This window comes from Schistocerca piceifrons, chromosome 9 (assembly GCF_021461385.2).
Source record: "Schistocerca piceifrons isolate TAMUIC-IGC-003096 chromosome 9, iqSchPice1.1, whole genome shotgun sequence".
Taxonomy (NCBI): domain Eukaryota; kingdom Metazoa; phylum Arthropoda; class Insecta; order Orthoptera; family Acrididae; genus Schistocerca; species Schistocerca piceifrons.
The window spans coordinates 25209371-25229426 of record NC_060146.1 but is presented as its reverse complement, the minus strand read 5'-3'; the positions used below and the strand labels follow the sequence as shown (position 1 = coordinate 25229426).

The 20056-nt window shown below is 39.7% G+C and overlaps 1 protein-coding gene across 1 annotated transcript in view; it reads left to right on the top strand.

The window, feature by feature from the left end:
- LOC124717365 (serine protease 1-like) overlaps positions 1-20056 on the top strand; it is a 219399-nt gene that overhangs the window by 136577 nt on the left and 62766 nt on the right. The window contains exon 4 of the mRNA XM_047244202.1: positions 12477-12575. Within this exon, the coding sequence (XP_047100158.1) occupies positions 12477-12575 (99 nt within the window). The remainder of the gene's footprint in view (positions 1-12476; positions 12576-20056) is intronic.

Sequence of the window (20056 nt, the reverse complement as noted above, 5' to 3'; positions counted from 1 at the left end):
GTTTGCCAGATGGTTGTGATTATTCGTAAAAGTTCCAGTAAAGAGTTTGGTCCGGCGTTCTTTAGTAGTTTTTCAATGATGCATTCTTCAGTGGATGTCCTGTTGCTTTTTAATGTAAGTTCATGTTTGTGTATCTCTTCACGTGTTGGTGGGAGTGATTCTGGGTGAGTGGAGATGCAGTCCTCTGTTGGGAATCTTGTTCCTGTTTCAGTAAAACTAAGGAGACCAGAGAGGTAGTGTGCCACTTTCCGACAGTTGTGTTGATTAGTTAACACGAGTTTTCCATCTTGTTTCCTGCAGCATAAGTGTTACGTGTGTATCCACACACCTTTACTGCGAAAATGCTGTACAATTCTCTTGTGTTGTTTGTGGAAATTTTCCACTGTAGCGTCCAGTTGCTCCTTTATGTAGTTTCTCTTGGTTTGCTCAATGAGTTTTGCTGCCTGCTTTCTGCACTAGTTGACACGATACAGGTTTTCGGCTATTTTTCACTTCTTTATTCTTGGAGAGCTTGTTGCGACTATCTAGTGCATTTTTACTTTCTGAGTCCCGCCATCCCTGTGTAGAGTCCTTTTTCCATGGTACCAGTCCTTTTGCTTTTTTTCTATTACTACTATGGCCCTTTTCGTGTCAAACTTCTCTACGTGTAGTCTTTTCTGAGGGATTTTCTACGGTGTAAATTTGATTTTAATTCAGGTTAGGTAGTGGTCTGAACCAGCCTTCGCACCTCTGCGAACTTGAATGTCGTTGGTCTCTTTCTGGACTGGATAGGATATCGCTACATGGACCATTTGGAACTTTCCCATCTGTTGCATAGGTGACCTCTATGTTTTCTGTTTCCGCGGGGATTTCCTCAGGGATATTGATATAATTTTCAGGTTGTTCTGTTAGTTTCGCTATATTGTTTGTATATTTGTGTGTGGGGAAACTTTCCAACAGTTTCATGACGACTTATTTCTCTGCCTATTCCTGCGCTTAAATTACTCAGCAAAATTTGTAAGTCGTCTTTGCTGATCTTGGCCATCGCTGTCTCTAATTTTGCCCAGAATTTCTCAGTCCAATTATGAGGACTTGCACGTTGATTATGGTAGAGTTTGTGCACGGCAGGTGGATTGTCACTATCCTGTTGTTCGTAGGAGTGACTTCTTCGACTGAACTGATTATCTTCTTGTGTATCATGAACGCCATGCCCACGATTGGAGCACCCCTGGCGACTTGTTTCTCTGCCTTGCACTTGAGTGTTTCCTGCAGGGCAAGTATAATTACCTTTCGTTTACCGTGCTTTAATGTTACATCGCGCAAGTTTCCTAGTTTGATCAGTGTGTTTAAGTCGAAGGTCCCAAGAAATGTAGGAGTTTACTGTGGAAGTTTGCGAGAGAACACCGACTTTCATTGTGGCTGTGTACGTCGAGATTCCCCAGAGTCCATATTCCTGGTTGCCGTCCATTGATGGGTGAACTCGTTACCTCCTATGGTATTCCTATTACTCGTCACACAAGTGATTGTTCCTTGTAATCTTATCGTTGCATTGTTTCACAGGGAAATTAGCACCAGAGGTTGTTGGGCCCTGGAGCATTTATTTGCAGCCTCAGTGGACAGCTCTCAGTGGACATACGCCGACCATGAACCCGCCCATTCCGGATACCGACACGCCTGGATTTGGTACCCATCATATCTGACGACTGTTCCTCTATCCGGCACCTGGAGAGGCGCCCAGTATGGAAACAGAAAGCCACGCCCGCCCTCGCGCGCCCATATGTCAGAGTCGTATCTAGACGTACCAGGGATCCTACATCACTCCAACTGCACACGCCCTACACCATTACGGAGCCTCCACCAGCTTGAACAGTCCCCTGCTGACATGCAGGGTCCATGGATTCATGACATTGTCTCCATACCCGGGCACGTACATCCACTCGATACAATTTTAAATGCAGTTAGTTCTTCCTCTGTTTATGCCGCAAGATATACCAATAAACGTCAAACATCTCGGCAATTATTTATCAAACTCTTCAACCACTTTAGTTAAAGTCGTAGTGTAACACCTATACAACGCAACAGAGGGAAATACTTCACGACAGAAGCAGGGCAAATGAATATTCTTGCTGCTGTCGCAATTCACACGCATCTCATCTCGAGGAAGTCCTATGAGATAAGTGTCCTATCCATTCTTCATCGACATCGGTTCCACCCCCACCACATCTCTCTCCTTCAAGAGATGCATACAAAAGATTATGAGACTAGTGTTAACTTCTGTACATGGGGATTGAGACAGGATATTCCACATGTATCATGCAAATAATCAAGGTTCTTCGATATATACAATCTCCTTCCAAGCAAATCACATAAGTTCATGAGTCAGTGCTATAGAGCTCATGTCACAGCTGCTGTAGAGTTTATATCAATGCCCATCTTCCAGGGCGACTCCTCTAGTGCGCCAGATGCTAGCTGGAGCGGCGCTTGTATTCTCCTCGTGTAGGCGCCGCTCCAGCCGTTGTGTCGTCCTAGAAAGCGTACTACTGGCTGACGCCGTCTCACAGCCTTCTCTGCGCTCACGTTCCAGGCCGACGTGCCGGAACAAAAACGAAGTAAATATTCCAGAATTCGAATCAGGAATAGTAGATATCATCGAAGTTGTGAAGCAACTTACATCACTTAACAAAACCAAGTTTTCTCGACCAGACTGTATACTAGTTAGGATCCTTTCAGAGTATGCTGACGCAATAGCTCCATACTTAACAATCATATACAACTGCCTTCTCGACAAGTGATGCGTAGCCACAAAGTGGAAACTCAGACAGGTCACACCGATATTCGAGAAAAGCAATAGTAGTAATCGTCAAAATTACAGACCCATAGCATTAACGCTGATATGCAGCAGAATGTTGGGTTCGAACATATCTAACTACCTCGAAGGGAACGGTCTATTGACACACAGTCAACACGGATTGTGAAACACAACAAGCTCTTTGCTCACACAAAGTGCTGAGTGCTATCAACGAGGGATTTCTAGTAGTTCATTCCGTAATTCTAGATGTCCAGAAGTCTTTTGACACTACCTCACAAGCGGCTTGTAATCAAATTGCGTGCTTATGGAATGTCATCTCAGTTATGACAGTGGATTCGTGATTTCCTATCGGAGAGGTCACATTTCGCAGGCATTGACGGAAATTTATCGAGTAAAACTGAAGTGATTCCTGGCGTTCCCCATGGCAGTGTCATATTCCCTTTGTTGCTCAGTATCTGTGTAAATTATTTAGGAGACAATCTGAGCATCCGTGTTATGTTGTTTCCAGATGATTCTGTCATTTATCGTCCAGTAAAGTCAGCAAAGGATCAAATTACAAAACAATTTACAAAATACGTACGAATGTTACGAAAACTAACAGCTGACCATAAATAATGAAAAGTGTGATGTCATCTACATGAATGCTACAACGAATTCGTTGAACTTCGGTTACACAAGAACTCAGTCAAATATAAATTCAACTAAATACCTAGGAATAACAATTATGAACAACTTAAACTGGAAATCACACATACAAAATGCAGCAGCGAAGGACTGCGATTTATTGGCAGAACACTTAAAAGATGCAACAGATCTACTAAAGAGACTGGCTAACTATACTTGTCCGTCTTCTTTTGGAGTACTGCTGCTTTGCGTGGGATCCTCATCAGTTAGGATTAACAGAGTACACCGAGGAAGTTCAAGGAAGGGCAGCATGTTTTATATTATCCAGAACAGGGAGAGCGTATCACAGACATGATACAGGATTTGGGGGTGGACATCATTAATACAATGGCGTTTTTCGTTGCTCTGGGATCTTTTCATGAAATTAGTCACCAACTTTCTCCTCCAAATCCGAAAGTATTTTGTAGATGCAGATCTACACAGGGAGAAATGATCATCATTATGAAATAAGAGAAATGAGAGCTTGGACGGAGACATGTAGATGTTCGCTTTTTCCTCATGCTGTTCGAGATTGGAATAATATAGAAGTATTATGAAGGTGGTTGATGAATCCTCTGCGAGCCACTTACGTGTGATTTGAAAAGTTTCTGTGTAGATGTAGATGTGTGGTGTGGGACAGTGAACCAACAACTCATAGGCCCATATTTCATACACGGAACACTGAATGTGCCTCCCAACAGAAAAACTTGTATGGATGGTAGTAGACCGTCTTCTGCAGACTAGGAGGAACCTATGAAACCAACATGATGGATGTCCAGGCCATAGTGCACGAAGTAGAACAGCGTATCTCCACAAACTATTCCCAAGTAGTTGGATTTGATGCATAAAACCTGTATCTCGGCCAGCTTCTTCCCAAATTTGACGCCAGTGGACTTTTTTCTCTGAGGAAAGCTGAAAGTCGTTGTCTACAAGACATAGTAACTACAACCCATGATATACAACGGCGTATTACTGGAGCCCGTTTAGACATCTCTGCTGAAATGCTAGCACATATGTAACAGTTATTCCATACCGGACTGGAAGCGTGTATCGCAGCTGCCAGTGGTAATTTTGAACACAACCTATGGTGGTCAGTTCTATCGTTACTGCTCAGAATCCATATAACCAGTATGTGAACTTGCGTTGTTCTTTAGCGTGTGCTACCACAGGTACTGTTCAAGTGTCAGTGTGGGAGCTTATCAAAATACGATATCTCGTTAACGACTTGCACTAGAATCTTGCAGCAAACAACATGGACATTCTAATTTGTTCTACGTTTAGTCTGTAAATGTTAATAGGCATTGTTCCAGGCCAGGGCGGTGCTGTGGCTGCTGCAGTACTGGCTGTTCTCCGTGTCCTGCTGTCCTCGTATATATATATCGACAAACACATTATTGCACAAGACTGATTGGTGACCACCCCATCGAATGGGCTAGTAAACTTTCGCCTTAAAAATCATTTGTAACTGGAAACAAACAGACGGTTTGCGTTGATACAAGTGAATGCGTTTTACATCGATATTTTGAAGCACTTCATGTTTGAAATGTATAAATTACGAATACCCAACCTCACAAAAACTTTTAGCAATTGTGAGTGAGAAAATGGCCTGGTGCAAAGAATTTTAAGAGACATTGGTTTCAAATGAGTTAAAATAGGGTTTGTATTTGAAATAAGTGACACTGGAGCAGCACAAACCTCATCCCTTATAACGATACACGATACGAGAGAAGGTACAGCAGTTCGACAGTGTTTTACCTTGATGAAACGTTGTTGAATCACAATCATTCCAGGAAAACCATCTGAAAAATGAGTAGTGGTAGAGTAAGAGTAGTAAGTGCGTAAGTTGAGCGCACTTGGCATGTTTTTATTGCACATACTTTTTTCGAATTATTTTATTATATTATACTTATAAATATTTTCGATGTGTAAATTTTTCAGCGAAACTTTATAATATAATGTAGTATAATAAACTAAATTAACTCATATAGAAATTATGTACAATAACAACATATCAAGTGTGCTTAATATATCCAGTTATTTGTGGTAAAAACTTCTTGTGATCTACGCAATTGCTACTACATATATAACTCCAAGACAGCTATGAGCCCACTAAGGAATTGCAGGTGTCACATGAAACGTGTTAAAAGCATCTAGATATTCACTGAGCTAGCTTATCTGCAAATCATACGTAAGTGCCCAACAGAGTGTTCATCGAACCGCTTTCACAATAATTCTCTATTATTGCAACCTCGAAGAGCACGCCGAAAAAACGAATATCTATATATTTCAATGCGAGATTTGATTCCCTTATTTTATTATGATTATCGTTTCTTCCTATGCAGGTCGGTGTCAACAAAATATTTTCAAATTTGGAGGAGAAACTTGGTGATTGAAATTTCCTGAGAAGATTCCTTCTCAAAAGAAAATGCCTTTGTTTTAATGATGTCGACCCCAAGTGGTGTATCACGTCAATAAGACTCTCTCTTCTATATCGTGATAATACAAAGTGTGCTGCTCTTCTTTGAACTTTATCAATGTACTCCCTTAATACCAACTCCTAAGGATCTCACACCCCACCGCAGTACTGCAAATGAGGGCGGACAAGTATAATGTAGACAGTCTCTTTAGTACATCTGTTACATTTTGTAAGCATTCTGCCAATGAAATACAGTCTATTGTTGGCCTTCCCCACAACAATTTCCATGTGTTCTTTCTAATCCAAGTTGTTCGTAATGAGCATTATTTGTTAGCTACAAAATGCGAAAACGAATCTGTAAATATCTGCTGAACACCAGAGATAATGGACCTGATGAGTCTGAGCAGAGACACTCTGTGTATGTATTACAACACACAGCTCTGACGCTTTCGTTTAAATTGTCTCTTCGTTTCTCTTCCCAGTATCACAATCGATAACTGAATAAATTATTCGGTTGTCACAAAGTATGGCAACTGCAGGGGAGAGCTTCTCACCTCATAACTGTTACGTCGCGGCCAGCCGCTCGACAATGAGGCTTACTGGCTGCTAGTGCTTAATGGAGGGGTTGTATGGAACGCCGAAAATTGAGCCGCCATCCTACATGATGTGGACTTTAGTGGCGTCAATTTTAGCCTGATGGACCTGCGTGCACGTACGATTCCTAACTGGAACACATGCTGTCAGTCCCACAGTCCTTCACTAACTTGTTGCAGCAGCATAGTGACCTTCATGTTTGTTGCAATATCTTAAACTGAGTTACATTTTAATAAGTAAATAAATATGGAAGCACCAAATGAGGTACATCGAGAAGTGAGGGAAATGAATAAATTATTCCAAAGTTCAATAAATACTCCACATAATTTCTGAGATTGAAAGAAAATCAGGAATCTGAGATGATACAACAAGAGCGTATCTTCACAAGCTAGAGAGACTGCGTTTTGAGTACAATACAATAAAAATTTATGCTGTGGTGCTAAAAAATAAAATAGCTTCACCACATAAGTATCAATCAACTTTTTATTAGCTTTTATATCATAAATTGGATAATCTGCAACATCAGCTCCAATAGCACTGAAGCTCAGCTACAATTGAACATGATTAGAGTGAAGTCATCCAAGTCCTATATTTATGTCAATTTCGGTATCCTTGTTACGAATATTTCAATTATTTTTGATTTCACATTCACAGGGAATGAGTAGAATTGATAGCTCTCAAACCTGTTCATTTAATAAGGATAAAAGTTTATTAAGACATTTCTAAAACTTTCAGCAGAAACATCTTTATGACTACGATTATTCCCGTAAGTGAACCTTCACCAATCAGCCAAAAACCTCCAAGACTGCTGTAATTGCAAGACTCCTTCAATGTACCCAGAGGAAAAAATACATACTGCTAATTAGAATTTGCCATCATTGGCAGTAGTTATTATTACTTAAAATTTTCATGCTTTATTTGTAAGTTCAGTTGATTTGCAAGGCAGATATGTACACTGGATTAATTTATTGTTAAAAAGGGGAAGTAACCAAAACAGCGTCAGACGAAAGTAAGATATAATGATGACAAGCCCGCAAAGAGAAAGGTTAAGAATAAATGGACTGCTATTACTATTAAGGTAGCAACACGGAATGTCAGAGGTTCAGCAAGGAAACAAAAGAAGTTAGCAAAAAATTTTAAAAAATGTCGAGGTAAACAGAGCTTGCATAATAGAATCGAAGAGAAAGCTACAGAGTAACAAGTATGAAGGAAAATATTTGATTTTATATAACAGAACACAGAAACAGGAGAGAACAGGCAAAGGGTTGTCATTTATATACATAAGAGACTGGAAAAGAGAATCATAGAGTACAGTTGCATAAATGACAGAATTACAGGTTTAACTGCGAGAGAAGAGAAACAAAACTTGACTGTCATTGAAGTTTATACTCCTGATGAAGGGAAAAATGTGAAGTCTACAGATTTCTATGCTAAACTGCATTTGGTTTTGAATGAGTATAATAATAAACATCAAATACTATTGACAGGAGATTTAAATGCAACAGTAGCCAATAAACATAACCCAAAGAGTGTGGGAACGATGAGAGAAGATGTCATAAATATAAATGGAAGATTACCTAGAGATTTTGTCTCTTTTAACAAGCTAAATATCCTTCCACGACAAATACTTAAATATAGACTATGAGCTCGAAGGTTTATGCCTATTATTGACTACATTAAGATTAACAGAAAATTAAAAAGCAAAGTAAGAGGCACAGGTGTATATAGGGAACAAGACATAGGTTTCATCATTTCTTAGTGGTATCTCAAGTACATATGTATACAAAATCGAGAAAGAACAAATGGCTGACATAAGAAAAGATGAAGGAATAAATCTACAAAGAATATCTACGAAATAAAAAAAGCATACGATATCTGTGCCATAAGAGACTTAATAAAGAGCTAGAGAAGAAAGAAGCATTGAAAGAAATAGAGAAAAATTGAAAAATATAGAAAATGGCGTGAAGAAAACTGCTGAAGAAGCCTTAAGAAAAAGAAATAGGTGAGAAGAATGGAAGAGTTAAAAATCTAGACACCAAAATTGCATGAAATTAAAAGGAGAGAACAGTATGCTCTTATTAAGTGTCTCAATGAAGCAACAGAAGTGAAACATCAAATTTACAAATGAGAGAAAGGCAGGAAATTAAACAGTGAAATTATTGTGAGAGTCTTGGGATATGTTTATAAGCACAATAGAAGGCAGTATTGAGAAAAGACAAATGATGATTTATAAAACAATGAAATGCTAAATCGAACAGGATAAGAGGTTTCTCAGACAAATAACATCCACCAGAACTTGTGGTACTAAGGTACATGCTCAACAGGGAATACAGTAGATGGAATTAAAGTTGGATATGTAAAAGTCAAGAAAGTCATATACAAGCAACAGTTGTAAGGTCTATGAGTAATAAAGGGATGCACAAGAACCAACAAATTTATAAATTCGGAAGAACTGGATGTATTTAACATCTTCGATAAAATACAATGGAGTAGGAGTAACTGGAATGAATGTGCCGAAAGAAAGAGTGAAGAAAGGTTACTTCTCCAGATAAGAAGAATTAAACCATTTGGGAGAAGAAAACAAGGAAGGCTGACGAAGTGATAGGTACCGTAACAAGCAAAACAAAGAAAAGTCTAATCCTTGAAGTGAAGATTATGATGATGACGACTGTGTTGTCTGACAATAATTCACCTCAGGTTTACCATCTGTTTCCTGACTCCTTATTTGTATTCTGCACTCAAGATATCACACCTATCTTGAAATAGCTGCAACACTTGAATATTATTCTACATCCTACCTATTAGTTTCCCTTACCCACCCTAAATAACTAAAAATTAATATTTCAATCAAAAGTGACTAACAGTCCTTTCATCCAGATATTTGGTTTGGTTTTTATCTCACTCTACAAAAATTTGTGAATTGGGTTGACAGTTCGGTGTTGATATAAAACTTGTACACCCACATGAGTAATAAAGGGATGCACAAGAACCAACAAATTTATAAATTCGGAAGAACTGGATGTATTTAACATCTTCGATGAAATACAATTGAGTAGGAGTAACTGGAATGAATGTACCGAAAGAAAGAGTGAAGAAAGGTTACTTCTCCAGATAAGAAAAATTAAACCATTTGGAAGAAGAAAACAAGGAAGGCTGACGAAGTGATAGGTACCGTAACAACCAAAACAAAGAAAAGTCTAATCCTTGAAGTGAAGATTATGATGATGACGACTGTGTTGTCTGACAATAATTCACCTCAGTAGAGAACTCAGGGTAGAATGAGAAACAATATATATACCTTGCACCTACACATGCTCTACAGTCACACAAAATGTCGACTTTGGTTTTCCTTGTTGTTTTTCAACTCCATTTCCCATTTACTACTGTTCTGCCTCACTTATATCAAATTGCAACAATTACACCTCTAGAATTGCAATCTAGAATCATAATTGAATATAAGACCAATCATGGTAAGAGTGAAATTATCTCCTAAGTAGATTTACCGTCTACCACCTAAAATTCAGCCATCTTACCACAAAAATGATTATTCTCAACAAACTATAAGGACATTGGTACTTTATATTTTCTATTTGGGGCATGAGCAGGAGGCCGGCCGCGGTGGTCTCGCGGTTCTAGGCGCTCAGTCCGGAACCGCGCGACTGCTACGGTCGCAGGTTCGAATCCTGTCTCGGGCATGGATGTGTGTGATGTCCTTAGGTTAGTTAGGTTTAAGTAGTTCTAAGTTCTAGGGGACTGATGACCACAGATGTTAAGTCCCATAGTGCTCAGAGCCATTTGAACCATGAGCAGGAATATCAATAAGAATAATTATTCGTGCTGAATATGGTCAACCAGGATCGCTAATTGCCTAAATATATAAATGTAAATAAAATTTTAAGATAATCTCTTTCTGTTATTATAATATGCAAACTGAAGTTCTCTAGTACTAAAAATCTACTTTTGCAGCAGATCTGAAGATATGGAATCTTTTATGGAAGTAATCCCATTTACGTCCTGGACTTTACTATTATTCATTTGTCAAGACTTGTGTTAAATTACGTCATTTTTCTGAGACCTACTGCCGTCCAGTTCAAGATACATTGTCCAAACCTCCTGGCAGTACTCTCCAGTAGCCTACCTCCTGCAGGTCTCAGTCATAACCATTCTTTTTGTGGTGGATGGAAAAGGGATTAGTGCAATTCTAGTAGAGAACCCAGGGTAGAATGAGAAACAAAGATAAAAATATATTTTTAAAAATACGAAATGGTTAATTAAGTGAACTGCAAGTTTGTCTGTGAACTAATTATTGTCTAATAATAATTAAAATACAATAATATCGTTGACAAACAAAAGAATAAAGCTTCTTCATTGCAAAAAGAGGAAGTATGTCCCAGGCATTGGGCACATTGGGGCAGTAAGGATAAGCAGTTATAAAAACATACAAAACTAGTGAAAATGCAGAATTCTCTTCTTTGCTCTACATTTCTTTCCTTTTAAAGGAGTATGAAGTTTTAATAACAGCATTCAACGCCAGTGTCCTTTTCTTAAGCCTGTTCATAGCCTGACATAGCAACAAAATGACACTCTCCCTCTCGTATACTGTAATTTCAAGGTTCCAGGTACGTGTTGAGCGGACATTTAATAGAAAAGCCGGTAAGTCTTTTGATGTCTTAGAAAATTCTACAAAAAATGTCTCTGGAGCCATCCATCCAATGCTGTGTACCTCACCCAACCACCTGGTGGCAATTGTATCTCAGATTCTTTCTGTTGCTTCTTTCGAGGAATGATGAACATCGAGCTCCACTTGCCGACAAACAAATAAAGCATGCTGCAATTTCAATCCTTTCTGTGGACAGTAACTATGTAACTTGACGTTTCCCCTTGCAAGCTACGAATTTTAATTGGTTTCTAGGATTCACTGAGACGCCTGTATCATCGCAATTAAATATCTGAGAAGCCTTTAGTTAGTGTTTCTTAAGTAAACTTGTTAGCAACGAAAAAAGGCACCTACAGCTACTTTATTAAAGCCCATGGTTCTAGCACCAGATGTTGCTTTGGGTTTGAGAACAGATGAAACAGGATGTATCTTAACGAACCCGTTAACCCGATTTCATTTTTAAATCTGTGGGCAATGCCATTTCTTATAGTGATACGAGAAGGTAAGATAGGCAAGTCTCTTATTGTTGGATCGAATAACTTAGCTGCCATTGTTTTTAAGTAGTTAATGAGCCCAACTTCCTGTTCATCCATAAATTCGTTTATATACTTTACAGCCAATTTTTTGAACTTTGTAGTCAGTGTTTTCTCTTCTTTTCCTAATACGTATTTGCTGAATAAACTGGGGAAGAGCAAATTGTTTGAAACTTTCAAATACCCCTACTGGTCGGAAATAAGAACATCGACATGATTGTCAATTGCCTCATTGTATGTATACATTACCTTGGTTAAAAAATGATCCGGAATTCCAAGACAGGAGTAAAATATCACACAATGGAAACTTCACATAACGGTGCTCAACATGAAAACACATGACTGCTTTAGTTGAAGAGCACCAAGGTGATATAGTTCAACTTATTGCTGCTAAGTGGCACCATCTCCTTGACACCTAAAAATGTCAATCTTGATTCCGTCTCAGAACCCCATTCTACCCACGGTTCCACTACTTAACATTGAGTGTTTGCTAGCAACTACCTTATGTGGCTACTGAACCAGACTTTTATTTATCAGACATGTGCAATGCGCAGTAAATACTGCCATGAGAAATGAAAAAGATGTTTCAGTTTGATTAACACTGTGGCAATGATACAGCTCAAGATTCACATTAAACCAGACTCTTATTAAGCATTAAAATATTGATATAGCACAATTTTATAGTAATTAAGTAACTAACATGAGGACTGCAAAGGGGTATTATTTCAATTTATCTCCTTCGTCAGATGATACTGCTTTCTAGATTTACAGAATCTAAACATAAAATATTGCCAGTATAAAGAATTTAATATTTTTTTCCTGAAGGTTTCATTGCACTGGTGACGTTACCTTCCTCCAGCGAGGTCAATGAAACCTTCGTGGGAAGAACTGCCTTGCTCAGCGGTTGGGGAAGACAGTTTGCCGGTAAGTTGCTGATTTAGCTCAATTTGTGATACAGTACTGAATTAAGTTTGTTCCTGTCATTCAAAACATCTTGCGTACCTTGCCATTTCGTGGAAAGTATAGTATTGTTGGGCATTTCTGATTATTTGTGCAACGAAATATCGCTGCAAATGGCAGTAGGGGGACAAGGGGGTGTCAGCTCACGCTGCATTGTTGCCAAATTTATTCAAGATGGCGGTGATGAAGTCATCAAAGATGGCGGCATGTAGACTTGGCAACAGCGCATGACGTCATCCAATATGGCAGATTTTAGCGGGAAAATAGGTCAATTGTGCTATGTCCACTAACCTAACCTCAATAAAAAATGGCGGGAAGTTTGAATTTTGGCAGGAAAATTGGCCAATTGTGCTACGTTCACTAACCCAAGATTCCAGAAGAGAAAATGGCGGGTAGTTTGAATTCCAACAGGATAATGCATGCAAAACCATAATTGTCTTTATTATTATTGATTATCATTTATTAACATTCACTATCATTTATTATTATTTAAATAGACCAATTGGGCTATGTCCACTAACCTAAGCCTCCAGAAAGAAATAGGTGCCAAATTCAAATTCCAACAGGATAATGCATGCAAAACCGTACTTCTCTTTTATTATTATTATTCATTATTATTGATTATTATTTATTAACATTCATTATCATTTATTATTATTTATTGTCATTTATTATTATTTATTATTATTGACTTGCCTCCACAAGAAAATTCCCTCCAAATTCAAATTCCAATACGATTATGGCTGCAAAACTTAACTTTTGTTTATTATTAATTATCATTTATTAACATTCATTATCATTCATTGTCATTTATTATCATTCATTATCATTTATTATTATTCATTTTCAGTTATTGTTATTACTTATTATTATAGGCTTACCGCCACTAGAGAATTGCGCCAAATTCCAACACGATAATGTCTCGAAAACTGTACTTCTATTTATTATTATCATTTATTATTTATTCAAGATGTCCGATTTTCTCGGCGAGAAAGCCATTTTCCTTAAATCCATAACAAAAATCTATCACAAGTTCAAATCCCAACACGATAATTGATCACACGTACGAACTTTCTCGGTCACTTATCTTTTTTTCACTATGAGAATCGCGTCAAATAATAAACTGCACTTATAGTAACGTAACTCACGTCCTTTGATTTTGCAGGGGGGGAAGGGACTGAAGACTTTATTTCAAGCAGTACGGTCATCACTTGTTCTCCAACACAGTCAGCACACACATCTTTGATATCGCAGTGCAGTGCTGCGGTGTAATGATTGACAACACTCTATTTATTTTTGCAACAACTTATTTAACCAAACAGTATATCACACAATCATCCTGGGCCATGTTGCACAGCCCACAGACACGCACCCAATCATAATTTCAGTACACACTATAGCAAACTGCTACTAAATAATTCCTCACACAGATGTGTAGATACCCTACGTACTCGTAAACTATAGTAATAACGCATTGCAGAGCCTGCAGATCCGCTTGCAAAATAACTCAGCAGATGTGCGCAGGTACCCCCCCACTCTGCACCCTGCCCACAGGGTCGTGAAGTCACCCATCCGTCTGGTTTCAGACCTCACACAGCCCCTGCTCGGCTTCCGCAAGCGTGAGTTGGCGCGGTCAACGCGCTCGTCAGCGGTCAAAGAACACACATACGACCGTCCAGGACCGCGATCCGTCACAATCCCGAGCCTCGACCACCGCTCGCTTCGATATCATCGTTTTCCTGCATTCCTCTTGTTGCCGCATACTTGACTCCATGTACAGATTCCCCCTTGCGAACCAGAAGATAAGTGTTTGGAAATTCCCGTTACATCGTTCTAGGTCTTGTAGAGGGGAGTGAATTCGTAACACTTTGAATGGGAATTCATGTACGGAAACATACCGCTTTCATTCTACGATGGTTTCAATTCAGATGTCAAACTCAGCCACCTCTTTAATATCTGAATTAGCCTGATACAGTACAAGGCAACACGAATGAGAGTTTAGTATACTACTCCAGACTAAACACTGAGCTGGACGAAGAGGTACACTTGTGACATCAAATGTAATACACACCCTGCGTGATTGTAATGCATCGTTTACCTTTCCTGCACAGTGTGCCATTGAATGCCTGGGACGCCAGATGATTGTCTGTACTCCACACAGCCTGTCAACTTAGTGAGCTGCTTATTCTTGACCGAAGAGTGAGTCATGACCTCTTACCGAGTTCTCCAGTGAAACAGAAGACGGTTTGTCCCCAGCCTGTCTACAATGGCTGCGGGTACACTCGCCTGGTTGGTGGGGCGACGTGCTCAGTGATGCCCTTACAGTTCTCGCAAGAACGTATTAACTAACATGACTCTTCTGTCCCATTTTCACTAGTTGGAGGATATACGAGACTCTCAGCTTATTTATGCTGCACTATTTAGAGCCAATTGTTATCAAAATGACCACAGAATAAAATATTCCATGTATCAACACAACATTTTGGAGAGAGAGAGAGTACTTCCTTGTCAGCAAATTGCGTATATCGAACTACCTCTCCTCTGTTAGTGCCGAATATTGACACCTTCCAAATTTGGAGTCTGCCAAGCAAACTACTACACACGTGAATTATTTCAACCACCCTCAAAACATTGCTTTCAATCGTCCTATCTGTTAACACCATCTCCAAAAGAAATGACGGGAACACTGCGATCTCCCTCAGCTCGAAATTTTCAGACTGTTCCGAAAATGAGAGAGCGTTCTAAGAGAGAACCGCCCTTTACTGTCACTCATTTGTGTATGTGAGATCACGCACAACTCACATGAGCACCACGTCCTGCTTTAATTACATATTCCATTCTCCGCTTCCGAAACTGCGGCCCATACAATTAGTGTGAACTGCGCAGTTGTCTCTCCCTTGCCAGCCGGTGTGGGCATGCGGTTCTAGGCGCTTCAGTCTGGAACCGCGCGACCGCTACGGTCGTAGGTTCGAGTCCTGCCTCGGGCATGGATGTGTGTTTTGTCCTTAAGTTAGTTAGGTTTAAGTAGTTTTAAGTTCTAGGGGACTGATAACCTCAGATGTTAAGTCCCATAGTGTTCAGAGCCATTTGAACCATTTTTTGTCTTTCCCTTGGGATGCCTGAGGCAATGAACACACCATTGGCTCCCTATGGCGAAACAAGCTAAGCAGCTCTGTCGATGCCTGTGCTGCGCCCCTCTCGGCCGTGATCTTTATGACCCATCCCTTTACTCCGACGGGTGTGAAAAGTGGCTTCTAATCTCCGTTCCATGTTTGCATTGCTACCGAAATGAACGCACATGTAAATGGGAAAAGGGAGCTGCCAAATACACATTCATTACCATCTGATATGCAAATTAAGTCTCTTACATTCAAAGTATAGCGTGTAAAATATCAATCGAATCGTCTCATCGAGAAGAAGCTCATGAAAGCTGTTAAAAGGAACTGTCACCTTACCTGTTGCCTATGGAAGGTGGTAAAAATGGACTTCCACATTACACTTCTATTCTACGCTTCTCTCAGATATTTTTCTTTTGCATTTCACTTCCACAGAGGGCAAAATTCTTTACTCCTGTCTTCAGAAAAGACCACCTTACATTGAACCTCATACTTAACATTAACAAAATTCTATTTTTCAGAAATGCTGTTGTAGGTATTGCCACACTGGCAGCAGTCCTCATTATAACCTGATTTAGTTCAGTTATATTCTGTTACCTTTTTCCAAGACATTATCCATTCCATTCAGTTTGTTTTTCACACCCTTTGTTATCTGTAACAGATTTAAAATAAGATTACAACATGAATCACATTTAAATAAGAAAATGGTTACTATGTGCATACAACGTAAGTGTGTGAAAGCAGTTTACTGGTATATTCACATTTACTTCGACCATAATGGCTACAATATCTCAGATACTTAATGATACAGTGTCACTGTTTAATTACTTCATTATTAATTAAAATATAGCCTTTCACATGCATTTAACTGCCTGCACTCTGGTAGATAGATAATCTGCGACGTTTGCACTAGAACAATCGCTGTGATATGTGCTGTAGTCAACACAATCAGATTCTCCATATTTCAGGTATAAGGGATAAGCGAGATGTCCCTTCCTTATGTCTCTTATGTCATCATGAACTGTGTATCTTCCCATCTTCCAATTCATGATGGAGTGATTTGTTGCTTAAGCAAGACTGAGAAATGACTGTGTACACAGAACTGATACCTATGCACGTATGCATATAATATGTTTGGAACCAAATAGATCACTAAATTATGAGAAAAAATAAGATGTTAGAAGTAAGTTGTGTGCAAGGAAACATAACTGGGATGTTACATAAATTACCATTATGCCACCAAGTGTACAAGAAGCAGCTCCTTAGCATCATTGTGCATTGAACTGATGACTGACAACAGATAAGACAGAATTATATCACATTACCGAACGTATGTTGATCAGCCACCGATGCTGCACAATCTTGCCCTTCTGTGTACAATAATAATAAAGAAATTTTTCATGGATGACTGCAAAAATCTGTACGATCTATAAGTTTCAAATATTTTTATATGTTGGCAGTCACTTTTTAGGTGCTGCAGATTTTTTCACAAATTACAAAAATTACTCCAGATAATTAAGGTTTCTTCCAATTTAAAAACACGTTCCATGGTACTCTGTAAACATGAACGATGATGGATAGACTGGGCAGCAGTGACTTTTCGTTGATGATGTTGTACTTTATGGGAAAGTGTCGTTGCTGAAAAATGGCTGGAGGATACAGGATGACTTACACAGAATTTCTAATTTGTGTGATGTATTGCAGTTTGCTCTAAATTTAGAAAAATGCATGCTAATGCAGATAAGTAGGGTAAACAGCTCTGTAAATTTCGAATGCCATGTTAGATGCGTCCTACTTGACTCAGCCATTTCCATCAAATATCTCGACATAAAACTTCAAAGCAATGTAGAGCAGAACAACCACATAAGACAGGTAGTTGATGCGAGAAATGTATTAAAGAGTAACTCATCTACAAAGCAAACCCATACAGAACACCAGAGTGACATGCTGTTGAGTACTGATCCAGTGTTTGGGGACCCCACCAGGTAAGTGTGGATGTAGGTATGTCTTGTTAATAGTTGCAGTAATAGTCTACCACAGTGCTTTAAATGAACTGTTAGTACATGGCATTGCTGTGTTAGGGAGTGACTGACTTTTGGCTTGTGATAACGTGTCTTGAGGACAGAAGCAGTGAATGGTATGTGGTGCGAATTCTGAAATATGTTTTTTTCAGAGTAATTTTGTAGTTTATAGTGTTGGTATAGATGAGCAGTGGGACAAAGTTCGTACAGCTCCACTCTCCATTGTTGTCAAATGTATTCAATATGGCGGATCCAAGATGGCAGCTATAGATATTTCAACATTGCAATGATGTCCTGGTGGGAAGTTCAAATTTTGGTGGGAACATAGGTCAATTGGGCTACCTCCACTGACATAACCCCATCCACCTCCCTACCCTCCCCAGAAAACGGCTGGAAGTTCAAATTCCATCAGAACAATTGAATACACCACGGCTACCTCCCCTTCCCCCCGCAGAAAATGCGGGGAAGTTCAAATTTATGAGTTGAAAAAAGGGCACTTTGGCTACTTCCACTAACCTAAGTCATTCGACCGCCACCTCTTCCTAGGAATCGATGGGAAGAGGACTCACACCGTGAAGGATAGGATGGACATATGTCTTTATTTAAACAGCTTTTATTTAGACAATTTGAGGCAGTGCCTCCATCTGGTGTGCTCAGCATGGGGTCTGGAATCCTAGTACACAGTACTGCCACCAGATGGCGGTGTTATCCCTCCCATGATGTACTCCAAGATGGCAGCCTGGGGTGGGGGAAAATGGCGGGAACCATTAGGCACCCTCAATCCAGTGATGTGCTAGACTTCAGCCAGTAGGATGGCAGTACATGGTAACGTCATTGGAGGGGATATAGGGCAGTCTCAGCACCTCTGGAATCTCAGTCTTGCTCAATCAGTTAGCACCAGCAGAAGAAGAAGAACCATGAAGCCTAACAGCAGTCTCAATCCATCACAGCCCTGCAGAACAGGAGAAGCGGAAATGTAAGGGTCCCTTATCACATCTTTCTCTGTGGATAGCATTATTATTATTATTATTATTATTGATTGTTTTCGCATCTTGGCCCATGTGTAATACTTCCTAGACTTTGTTCAGCAGTAACCCTCGACGCATCCAAGCCCACAGGGTAGAGCGCCAACATGCCGCTCTCTGCCGCATCTGGACCTGTAGCGACATTGGCTGCCATCTTGTCCAGACCTGCAGCGACCTCTAGACCTGCAGCAGCAACAACCTCCAGCACGTCTGAACCTGTAGCGACCACGTGGGATCCTGTAGCGCACACAGCCCACTTGCTGGAGCAGGACAAGGAGCTGTTGTTGTCTGTCGCACTCATCGATTTGTGTGATGAGGACATGCGATCTGCTCGCAACACATCGAACGCTGCTGGTGGTCCTAAACAATAGCAAGATGGAGGACAGTACTGGTCACCAACATATGACCCATCCCAAAAGAACATCCCTGTGTTATTGCAGTCACAGAGTGCAGATGCTGTGAATACGAATGCGTGGAGTATACCCATGCTTTTCAGTTCCACATACAGCTTAACTCCCAGTGGAACGAAACTTGTAAGTGTTGGTATAGAAGCACATCATGTTTGAGGCTTGCATGCGAGAAAAGAAATTGAAAATGCATCGAAGGGTGTTAATGTGCCAATTTCCGAGTTCGACTGAGACGAAATATGTCGTGCAGAGCGCTTCATAACTCAGCAGATTGCAGAGTATTATCCAACTCGTTCTCACCCAGACATTTGCCTTACTGGTGTGACACTATTACAACAGTGTATGATGACTGCACACTATGTGTGAAATAGGGTGACCATTGCGTTTACCTAAGGCACGCCTCAGTTATGAAATTATACGATCTGGATACTGCACTACGTTCTACATTGTAGAGAGTGAACCCCTGGTTACCGAGCATAGACTCTGCATACAATGATGTTGTATACTTCCTACGTGTGCACAGTGTATATGTTGATGATTTGAAGCAGCACCTTTGTTTGAACATGAACGCTGAACCGAAAGAGAACCAGACTAAATGAGCATTTGAAAAATCTGAGACACTGTGAGACATCCATTGGCCTGAGAGAGATACACGGGGAATTTATTGCATGTCAAAGAACTTTGTTTGGGAAATACTGTACAGGTGCAAAGAAGAAGATACAGAAAGAGTCTGATGATTTTCTTGAAATACTACATCCTATGTAAGATATTTAAATAAAAAAATATTGTACATATGTATAATGTCAAACCGTGTTTGTGTTCTATTTCATAACTCTCTCATTACACTCAAAGTATTACTCTTATTAATATCATTAT